Source organism: Delphinapterus leucas, chromosome 6 (assembly GCF_059928025.1).
Source record: "Delphinapterus leucas isolate spDelLeu-1000000601 "Yukka" chromosome 6, BTC_Dleu_Yukka2, whole genome shotgun sequence".
Taxonomy (NCBI): Eukaryota; Metazoa; Chordata; class Mammalia; order Artiodactyla; family Monodontidae; genus Delphinapterus; species Delphinapterus leucas.
The window spans coordinates 14995429-15006916 of record NC_143134.1 but is presented as its reverse complement, the minus strand read 5'-3'; the positions used below and the strand labels follow the sequence as shown (position 1 = coordinate 15006916).

Genomic DNA, 11488 nt, shown 5'->3' with positions numbered 1-11488 from the left:
CATGTGCAGTATCTTGGTCAATATTCACAAGTGTCTGTGCTATGTATTATCCCCATTTTACAGGTGAGGAAATTGAGGTTTCAGAGAGGTTACCTGAGTTGCCCAAGATGGCAGAGTTGGTACAACTAACATTCAAGCTTATGTTCTCTTTTGCTGGTCAGGATTCCATGCCAGGTACAGAGCCGGGAGGGAGCACAGCAAAGGTGAGGGCAACTTAGGGCTTTCAAGGTTGAGGCTCTCAAATCTGGGTGATCTCAGTGGTTGCAGTGGGCGGGGGGGAGACGTCAGCAGCTGGGGCACAGAGAAAAAGAACATTATTCTAGACAGAGAGGGGTGGGTGCTGACAGGGAGCATTTTAGGAAATATACAGGCTAGGAGATGGGAGCTGTGGATCTAGGGCAATAGGAGTGGTACCCCCTCCCTGTCCCCAGAAGTGTTTTATCATTGGCATTGTTTAGAATTGCTGGCATGTGGTGATAATAGAGAGTAGACTGGCTGTTAGTTGGCTTTATAATTGTTATTTATTTTTATGTTTTTTGATGTGGACCATTTTTAAAGTCTTTATTGATTTGTTCCAATATTGCTTCTGTTTTATGTTTTGGGTTTTTGGCCGCAAGGCATGTGGGATCTTAGCTCCCTGACCAGGCATCGAACCTGCATCCCCTGCATTGGAAGGCGAAGTCTTAACCACTGGACCGCCAGGGAAGTCCCTATGATCGTTTTTAAATCCTCTTCAGACAGTGCACCCTCCCCCTAATGCCTGCTGAGGGGATGTGTCCACTGCCTCTCTGCCCTTGGTAGGACGCTGCCCAAGGGACACTCCGTGTGTCGGTGATGCCACCAAGCTAGTCGTGAACAGTAGCATCTGCTGCTGTCTCCAGGCTGCTTTCTGGACTGGCGCCCTCCTCCACAGGAAGAGCCATGGTACATGCGGCCCACCCTTCCTAGTGCAAACAGTTGAAGTGATGTGTCCAGGGTCATAGAGATGGCCCGTGTATGAGTGGGGAAAACCCCAGCTTCCGGGCTCCCAGGCCAGGACTTTGTGCGCAAATCGTGTGGTTTCCTAGTAGGCAGGTGGTGAGGGTGTGGTGTGGCCATGGCTGGGGGAGACGTGCTGGCTGTGGGAGTATCTCCCCAGCAGCTGGACCACAAGGCTGTCCTCTCCAGCAGTGGGTACCTCGAGGAATAAATCATTCTGTTAGTGAGTTGTAGGGGCTGCTACCCTGATCTACTGCCCTGTTGCAGTGAGAAGAGAACTTGACAGAAATCAGGGGGCAATGGGCCAGCTCCAACACTAATAGCAGCAGCAACAATAACTAATCTGAAAAAAAAAATTAGTCCCTATTGAGTGCTTACCTAGGGGTTAATAATTATCCAGTGTTACTGTGTGCCAGGCTCTGTGTTAAGAACTTTTTAGCTTCCTCAAGTCCCCAACCATCCTAGGGAGTAACTTCTCTTATTATTCCAATCTTTCTCCTCCCCTCCCCTTCCTCCTCCCCTCCCCCTCCCCTCCTTCCTCCCCCTCCCCTCCCCTTCCTCCTCCCCCTCCCCTTCCTCCTCCCAGTCCCCCTCCTCCCCTCCCCTTCCTCCTCCCCCTCCCCTTCCTCCTCCCAGTCCCCCTCCTCCCCTCCCCCTTCCTCCTCCCCCTCCCCTTCCTCCTCCCCCTCCCCTTCCTCCTCCCCCTCCCCTTCCTCCTCCCCCTCCCCCTCCTCCTCCCCCTCCCCCTCCTCCTCCTCCCCTCCCCCTCCTCCTCCTCCCCTTCCTCCTCCCCTCCCCCTCCTCTTCCTCCTCCCCCTCCCCCTCCTCCTCCCCTTCCTCCTACCCCTCCCCTTCCTCTTCCCCTCCCCTTCCTCCTCCCCCTCCCCTCCCCCTCTCCCTCCTCCCCCTCTCCTTCCTCCCCCTTCTTATTCTTTTCCCTTACTACTCCTTTCCCAGGGAAGAGAAAATGGAGGCTAACAGGAATTAAATGACTTGGTCAAGGTCACCAAGCTAAGATGTAGTTCTGGAAGGACCCAGATTGAAATCCAGGTTGTCTGATACTGAGGCCCATTCTGAATGAGTACACAACCTCGCTCCCATTAATAAGTCCTGATGGCATCAGGGCCCCTGACCCAAGCCAGGTGGCCGGCGGCCCCAGGAACATCGTGAGTTCTTATGCTTGAACTTGTCTCACTGCCTCTCATCCATTCTGTCATCAGACTCCTCTCGGGTCCCACCCCAGGTGTCCTGTAAGCCCTGATCGAAGGTGGGAGAAGCAGTCCCCGTGTGGTAGTTCACCAACGGCAGAAGCAGAAAGTCAGGGCGTGACCATGATCTTCCAGAAGAGCTCAGGCCAGCCCTGGCCTTAGGTGACCTTGGGCCAGCCCTGGCCTTAGGTGACCCCAGGCCAGCAGAACCAGGATTTATTAATAATTACCTTGTCTCCTCCCAAGATTCTGCTTTACCTAGGAGAGAGTGGGCCAAGAGTAGAAGGAGAAAAAGACAGAGACAGAGACAGGGAGAGACAGGGAGACAGAGCAGAGAAACTTCATGCCTGGAGCAAGAAGGTTTTAGGTCAGGCACACACCTGAGCAGACCTTCACTTACAAGTGTGAAGGGGAAACATCACCTTCTCCCTCAGTTTGACGGATTCAGTTATTTTCCATCTTCCTGTGAAGGCTTTTCCCTTGAAATAGTTGGAATAATCCTCCCACTCATTAGCCTATGAAATTACTCAGCCCATAAAAACTAACTATGCCATATTTTGGGGCTTCTCACCTTCTGAGATGGGCCACACTCTGTCTGTGGGTGTGTTTCTCTCTAAATAAATCCACTTCTTACCTATCACTTTGTCTCTCACTGAATTCTTTCTGCGACAAGACATCAAGAACCTGAGCTTCACTAAGTCCTGAGACCAGGTGTGTGATCTCAATTAAAAGACCGTGGATTCACGTCCCAATTTGGATTTTGTCTGGGTTTGAGTTCTGGCGCGTGGGTTCAAGTCCCAATCTGAGTTGCACAGTTTCATATCCAAACCAAACCACCAGCATATGCAGGAAGCACTATTGTCTCAACAGGTTGATTCCAAGGTACTTCGTGTCTTATGGAGTCAGAACCTCTCGTTGGCGGCTCGTGGAGAAGAGCTAAGAAGCAGAGGCTGTCACCTGGACCTGGCAGGTGGAGCTCACTGCTGCTCTGCTGTCACTCTGGAGGGGAAAGAGGGTGGGGAACACAGCCCCGGAATGGCCCGGCCCCGTGACACCCCATCATACCGCACGCAGTCCTGTCTGCTAGGGTCTCTGGGCGTGTGCCCAGCATGACCGGCCGTTCTTGTGCAGACAGAAGACATGTGATTCCTGCCAAAGGTTGGTCTGGGGCTTCTGCTCTTCGACTGGAACTCTGAGCACCCAAGGGTAGGGAGCACATCGTCTTGCTCATAGAATGCTTCCTTTTTCAGAGTCTGGCACAATCCCAGCGGTGGTGGATGTAATAAACACCTCAGGGGGACGCTATGACCCGGTTCTGTTGTGCGGAGTTCTGACTCCTGGACCCGACTGCTGGCCAGAGAGAGGACATGAGAAGGATGCCACAGAGGCGCCCCCTGATACAAAACTGCTCCCCGCCTTTCCAGTCTCGCACCCCACTTGCCCACCCCACCAAGGACAATTTCTCCCAGTGTGGTTTTTGGAGCCCCTGAGATACAAAATTGGGAACTGGGTAGTGAAAGAGAAGATGGGAAGCCTCGGGTGGATAAATTAGGAGTCTGGGATTAACAGATACACATTACTATATGGAAAACAGATAAACAGCAAGGACCTACTGTATAGCACAGGGAACTATATTCAATATTTTGTAATCTATAATGGAAAAGAATCTGAAAAATTTGTATATATATGTGTGTATACATATACATATATGTGTATATACACACACACACACACATAACTGAATCACATTGCCGTACACCTGAAACTAACACAACATTCTAAATCAACTATACTTCAGTAAAAAAAAACAACATCCAGTTAGATTCCTCTACTTAGTAATTGAAAGGTGGTACACCTTAATAGTGTAGACACTGGATCAAGACAGTCTGGGTTCAAATCCAGCGCTAACTAACTCTTACTAGTTGTGTGACCTTGGAAAAGTTTCATCTGCAAAATGGGAGAAATAATAGAGTTTTGGGTGAGGATTAAGTGATTGAACACGTGTAAACCACTTAAAAGTGGGACTGGCACGTGGTAAGCGATTGTTATTAGGCTCAGTGGATGTCATCTCCTTGGGCCTGTGGTCATGTATTGATCAATTGATTCTGAATGGGATATAGGAATTATTGATTGGAGACTGGAGGGCAGAAAGTAGAACAGGAATGCCTTTTGCCACAATGCCCCTTTAGAAAAACACACCTGGAATTTCGCCAGTAAATTGGTTAGCATCTGGCGCCCATAGCTCGTCCACCATCCTTACGCACGGACTGGAGGTCTTGTCCATTTAGCCATTTGCGTATCCTTTTAATGTGGACCCATGAGGTGAGGCTCATGTTTCATAGACCTGAGGTGGAGGATGTCTCCTCAGTTTTAGGCAACAAGACAATACATTGTGACAGTAGGCAACCCATTTCCATCCTACTCTACAGCCAAAGAAACATCTGCCCCCAAGCGCAGTGCAAGTACGGACTTCCACTCCATCATTTCCGAACAAGCCGTTCCCTGAAGGGAAAAACACACACACACAAGAAAGAAAAATCAGTCCTCAAGAGGCTGGGGGAGATCTTAGGGCTGTCCTCTCTTTCCTGGTGAAGGACTCTACCCTCTCACCTGCTGTTACATTTCGGCGAGGGCCACTGAGTCCAACGCTCATCAGAGGAAGTTGAGGGAAACGGGAATTTGGATAGCTGGAAAGTGAGCTCTGCATGTGGTGAAACGGGCTCCCCTCTCTCAAGCTTTGGCAGATTTTCAGGATGTAGTGACAGAGGAGCAGGGCAGGGGCCGAACACCACTGACCCACCTCTTGCCCCTAGTCTGCTGATCTGATATTGGTGTCTCCCTGCTGGGCTTACACCAATAGGGCTTTTCAAGTGCCTCAGTCCTTGGAAGATCCTCATTTTCATGATCAGACCTGTACCCATCATCTTACCTGAAGGCAATGAGATCACAAAGAGGAAGAGTAACCCAGAGAGACAGAGCCTCATCGTTGAGCAGGGCACAGAGCTGCAACTGCCTGGGGGTGGCTGTCTGGGAGGCTCCTTTATAGCGCTGGGCAAGGCTGGGTGGGGCTGGACGCTGGCCTCATTCTATCTGGAAGGACACCCAGGGGAGACAGGCTTCTTCAGGGTTAGAGGAAAAAAAGTCCCTAGGCCATGCGGCACTACTTCCTCTTCTACAAATCATGGGAGAAGAAGGGACAGTCAAGGCAGAACAGGAGTAGAGACCAGGCGTCCTCACGCTCAGGCCTGGGCACTTCCCCTGTAACTTCAAATGTACACTAATGGAAAAACGGCAGGAAAATGTCTGCTCGTTTTTCCGGTCCAACTGAGAACACAGGAGCCCAGAGAGGTGATGTGATAAAATACAGGCTTAATTTCAGGCCAGAAAGGAAGTCGGCAAGAACTTACAGTGTTCCAAGAAGCAAAGGTTCTCAAGGTGTCGTGGCCTGACCAAGAGCTAGGTAGGTGTTCAGACACAGTGGAGAAGGGAAAGCCTTCTCTTCAGATGCGGATTTGTTCTCCCGTTGGAGGTCCACGCTGCAGGGAATCTTTCCCCCAGAGAAGTTCGCTGAGGGTCTTCGTTTTCCAAATGGTTGATATAAAATGTTGGCTGGAGTTTGGCAACCTTGAGCGTTCTGAGAAAGATTCTCTTTTTGGAGTGGGTGGGTTAGAGCCCTCTCCTGGCCCCTGACAGGAAGAGCCAGTTCAGTGCTACGTTCAGGATTGGCTGCCCTCTGCCGGGAGTGGAGTAGAACAACGCTTCCCCGGAGCTGCAGGGACGTGGATCTGGGGAAGGGTCATTAGGTCTGCCTCCTTGGAGGGATGGTGGGGGACCGGGAGTTGAGAAGACACGAACTTAGGGCTTATTCTTGCCCCTGAGGCAGGCTTGTACCCGAGTGACCCATGACTGTAGGATTCTGAGTCTGTAAAGTGGCAACAGAGCATAGTTTTATTGATTACACTCCCTTTTTATTGATTAACAGGCCCTTGGATAAATTATTTAGCATCTCTGAGCTTCAGCCTCTTCTTTTTCTTTTTTTTTTAACTATTTTTAAAAATTGAAGTATGGTTGCTGTACAATATTATGGAAGTTACAGGTGTACAATATAGTGATTCACAAATTTTAAAGGTTATACTCCATTTATAATTATAAAATATTGGCTAGATTCCCTTTGTTGTACAATATTCTTGTAGCTTATTTTATACCTAATAGTTTGTATCTCTTAATTCCCTACCCCTGTACTGCCCATCCCCTCTTCCTTCTTCCCAGTGGTAACCACTAGTTTGTTCTGAAAATCTGTGAATTTGCTTCTTTTTTTGTTATATTCACTAGTTTGTTGTATTTTTTTTTAGATTCCACATATAAATGATATCATACAGTATTTGCCTTCTCTGTCTGACTTATTTCACTTAGCATAATATCCTCCGCGTCCATGTTGCTGCAAATGGCAAAATTTCTTTCTTTTTTATGGCTGAGTAGTATTCTATTGTATGTATATATACACCACATCTTTATCCATTCATCTGTTGATGGACCCTTAGGTTGCTTCTTGGCTACTGTAAATAGTGCTACTATGAATATGAACTCTAGGGTGCATGTATCTGTTCAAATTAGTGTTTCTGTTTTTTTTTTTTTTCAGATAAGCTTCCTTTTCTCTAAAAGTGCATTGTAAGAGGTTTTTTTTGATGATGAAATGAAATAGAGCTTGAAAAACGCATCACGCTCATTCTGGTATAGATTTCCTTCTTCTCCTCTCCTCTTCCTCTTTCTGCTACTCTTTGTGCTTATTCTGTATTAAATCCCACCACCACTATAGCTGTATTTCTTTCTCTTCTGCAGACCCTCTCCAAGAGACTTCTTAGTGAATGCAAAATGCTGCTGGGAAAGTTTTATTCTGGGTTCCAACAATACGTATGGTTGAGAGCATGGCTGTAGGTTGGAATGGGAGTGGGAGAGAAATGGTGGGCTAGTGGACTAGAAATATGGAGGTCGGTGCTAGATCAGGGCTGAGCATTCCCTTGCAGTCCCCAGGAAAGGCTCCCAGGAGACCCTGCACTGGGCATATGATTCCCGGCAACGGAGCCCAGGCCATATCCTTACCATCTGCTGCCATAGACACAGTGTAGGCTATTAGTGGCACCTTATTCTTTTAGAGATGGAGGAAACAAGGCTCAGATTGGTGAATGGGCTTGCACAAAGGAAAGAAGCAAGCTGTGGGCTGTGCTGGCATCAAATGTTCAGCTGTCTTAATACTCGGTTCGGAACTCTGTCCTCCATATATTTTAGATTGTTCAATTGTGCATTAGGGAATATGGGAACTATGAACCTAACATTTTCTAAATACTTCGGAGTCCCTCCTACACGCAGTTCTGGAAAAGCAGATCTAATATGTGTCTGGGGATCAGTACGTGTTCAGGACAGACCCTTTCCTTTCCACCCACAGATGTCCTGATTAAATTACCGTCCCGACGTTCGGGCAGGAGATCCTCCTAAGTGAGCCAAGTGTTCCTTCTGCCCCAGGTCTTGTTGGGCTAAGCTGCCAGGGAAACACAAATGGATTTAGTGTTGCTCTGTTAGTGCTTTCTTCCTTTATCTTAATTTGCTGGAATTCTCATGCCCTCCTTATTATCGTCCTTACCTTTGAGAAAAAAAATCCACTGCACATCCTATGTAACCCTAAATGAATTATCCTGTTTAAGGAGCATGCTTCCTTTTCAGTTGCCTCATTCACTAGTCAGACCCTTCCTGAGTGCAATGACTTAAACTCCATTTTAAAATTATGCTTTTCTTTCCCATTATGGTTTACTACAGGATATTGAATATAGTTCCCTGTGCTACACAGTAGGACCTTGTTGTTTATCCATTCTATATGTACTAGTTTGCATCTGCTAACCCCAAACTCCCAATCCATCTCTCCCCTACTCCACCCTTGGCAATCACAAGTCTCTTCTCTATGCCTGTGAATCTATAAAGTCCATTTATTAGAGCAGTTTTAGGTTCACAGGAAAATTGAGTAGAAAGTGCAGACAGCTCCCTCCTGTTCCCACACGTGTACAACCACCTCCATTATCAACACCCTGCACCAGAGTGGTACGTTTGTTACGAATGACGAACCTACACTGACACAGTATCCCTCAAAATCTATAGTTTACACTAAGTTTCACCTGTGGTGTTGTATATTCTGTGAGTTTTGACAAGTGTATAACATCTATCCACCACTGTAGTATCCTACAGAATCGTTACCCTATCCTAAAAATCCTCTGTGCTCTGCCGTGGTTCTTATTTTTAAACTTTTAACATAAATTATTGATAAAAGATGCAATTTAATACACATAAAGAAAAATAAACAAATCACAGACGCAGCTTAGTGACTGAACATACAGCAAACACTGTGTAACCACCACTCAGATCAAGGAAACAGATGTTCTCCAGCACCACCGACGGTCCTAGTGCACCACTGAGTGACCACAGCCCACTCCCTCCCTCATAAAGGGGTTTTGAGTGCATGGTCCGGATGAGCCGGTGCAAACGTCCACCGGCGCAGCACCTGCTTCCGCTCCTGGCGGGGTGGAGGGGTGCAGGTGCCGCGGCGGCCAGCGTGGGTGCGCTCAGCGGCTCCTGGCCCTGTGCGTGGACTGCAGGCTGGGGTGTCTGCAGAGGCTGTACGGCAGGGTGAGGGATACCCTTGAGGTGGACTTGTAAGGTGCAGCAGCCCGAGGAGTAGCAGTAGCACCAGCAGCACGAGGTGGTAAGTTCTGCAAAGCCGGAGGACCGCCTCCAGACGGGCAGCTGTCAGTCACACCTCGCTAGGCAGCGCTAGCCACCGAAGTCCATAGCCAAGCAGTCCGGGGGCACTCAGACCCAGATGCAGCCAGATGGCGAAGAGCTGGATGAGGCCCAGACTGGCATATAGCACTTGGCATTCCTTGGAAGCCTTGCTGCCAGCGTGGGCTAGGTCTCATCTGTGCTAGATGGTTAGGTGTGTAACATGGAGGGCTTCTCTGAGCCTGTGGAACCGCCGGCACAAAGTAGCCCCCAGCTGCAGGCTGGGACTGATTTAAGATGGCATTGGTGGAGAGCACTCTCATCCCTGCCACCCGCTGCGTATACTGGTTGGGCAGGTGAGCCTTTCTCTAGGCCACGGTGACACACAGTGGCTTGGAGCCCACGATGCATCCGCTCAGTGACTGCTCTGCTTGCCTCTTGGGGGCATGTGGAGCAGACAAAGCCAAACCCTTGCTTCTCCCCATCCTCCTGCGTCCCCCTCGGCACTGGCGATTGATCCAAAAGGAGAAAACTCTTACTGAACTTCTCATCATCACTGGTGTCATCCAAGTTCTTAATGTAGAGATTCACCCCCTGACAGCGACCAATTCTCTCCTGTTTCGGCGGTTCAAATTTCCACTTTAACGGGGCCTGCTGATTCACTTTCTTCTGTGCACGGCCGAGGAAAATGACTTTCCCACTGATTGCTTTTCCATTTGTCTCTTTCAAGGCCTTGTTGGCATCCTGGTGTTTTTTGTCTCTCACAAAGTCAAAGCCTTTGGATTTCCCGCTAAGATCTCTCACTTACCTTGACGCTTAGGGTATTACCAAACTGGCTGAAGAGCTCTTTCAGTCTCTCATCACCCACCCCTTCCCCCAAGTTTTTGATGTAAACGTTGGTGAATTCCTTGGCTTTGGCTCCAAGCTTGGCTTCCCGCTCTTTTCGAGACTTGAATCTGCCCACAGACACTTTGTGGTCACTGAGGGTCATGCCCTTCATCTTCTCGATGGCTTTGTCGGCGGCCTCTTGGGTCAAAGGAATAACCCTTAGGGCCGGTCTCATCACACCCACCTTGCAGGACAGAATGTTTCCAAAAGCAGAAAAAGAATCACGAAGTGCCTTGATACGTATAGATTTGTCCAGGTTCTTCATGAAGACGTTTCCCACGCCAGGTTTTCTCAAAGAGGGATCCGCTGAGGCCACGTGATACGGGTCAGCTTTCCCTTACATCAAAGTTTGTGGTCTCCAAGGCCCGCTCAGCCAGCTGCTAGAAGTGGACACAGGCAGAACCCAGGGAGTGGCCCACACAGACGGACAGCACAGGCCCCGCAGGGCTGAACTTTGCTCACAGCGAGGCCTCAGTGATGTGCGAGTGCAGGTTACCCACACACGGGGGGCCGTGGGGTAGCTGCTGGCAGCAGTGCTCATCTCCCCAGCCCCAACCACTCCCAGACCTGCCAGGAGGACATCTTAGCGGGACCACACAGGACAACAGGGGCTCTGCTTGGAGCCGTGGTCTGAAGCTCAGAGAAGCTGGAGGGGGCTCCGAGGGCCAGAGAGAGGAGTTCGGGGCTGGCTCCCAAGAGACTGCCAAACCGCAGGCTCTCAAAGCTCATATGGCCCTCCCTGGGAGTCTGTTAATTTTCAGCTGTCCTGGTCTGACGCAACGGACAAAGGATTAATCTCCAAAATATACAAACAGATCATGGAGCCCAATATCAAAAAAACAAACCACCCAATTAAAAAAATGGGTGGAAGACCTAAATAGACATTTCACCAGAGAAGACATACAGATGGCCAAGAGGCACATGAAAAGATGCTCAGCATCACTAATTATTAGAGAAATGCAAATCAAAACTACAGTGAGGTATCACCTCACACCGGTCAGAATGGGCATCATAAAAAAGTCTACAAACAATAAATGCTGGAGAGGGTGTGGAGAAAAGGGAACCCTCTTGCACTGTTGGTGGGAATGTAAATTGGTGCAGCCACTATGGAGAACAGTGTGGAGGTTCCTTAAAAACTAAAAACAGAACTACCATAAGACCCAGCAAACCCACTATTGAGCATGTACCCTGAGGAAACCATAATTTAAAAGGACACATATACCCCAGTATTCATTGCAGCACTATTTATAATAGCCGGGACATGGAAAGAACCTCAATGTCCAATGACAGATGAATGGATAAAGAAGATGTGGCACATATATACAATGGAATATTACTCAGCCATAAAAAGGAATGAAATTGGGTCATCTGTAGAGATGTGGATGGACCCAGAGTCTGTCATACAGAGTGAAGTAAGTCAGAAAGAGAAAAACAAGTATCGTATATTAACGAATATATGTGGAATCTAAAAAAATGGTACACATGAACCTATTTGTAGGCCAGGAATAGAGATGTAGATGTAGAGAACGGACATGTGGACATGGGGGAGAAGGGGAGGGTGGGACGAATTGGGAGATTAGGTTTGACATACACTACCATGTGTAAAACAGATAGCTATGAGAACCTGCTGTAGAACACAGGGAGCACAG

The 11488-nt window shown here is 48.6% G+C and overlaps 1 protein-coding gene and 1 pseudogene across 1 annotated transcript; both read right to left on the bottom strand.

Moving 5' to 3' along the window:
* Window positions 1-4148: 4148 nt before the first annotated feature.
* On the bottom strand, window positions 4149-5170 carry DEFB136 (defensin beta 136). Its single transcript, XM_022594835.2, has 2 exons — window positions 5116-5170; window positions 4149-4688 (listed from the first exon to the last, which is right to left on the bottom strand). Exons 1-2 carry the CDS (start codon window positions 5168-5170, stop codon window positions 4516-4518), a joined length of 228 nt encoding a protein of 75 aa, XP_022450543.1. The 3' UTR covers window positions 4149-4515.
* A 736-nt stretch (window positions 5171-5906) lies between these two features.
* LOC111185318 (polyadenylate-binding protein 4 pseudogene) lies at window positions 5907-10380 on the bottom strand (annotated as a pseudogene).
* Between the last annotated feature and the right edge of the window lie 1108 nt (window positions 10381-11488).

Coding starts and splice junctions, on each gene's coding strand:
- DEFB136 (XM_022594835.2), bottom strand. CDS start 5,170: ATGAGGCTCTGTCTCTCTGGGTTACTCTTCCTCTTTGTGATCTCATTG. Junction 4,689..5,115: donor TGTGATCTCATTGCCTTCAG/GTAAGATGATGG, acceptor TTTTCCCTTCAG/GGAACGGCTTGTTCGGAAAT.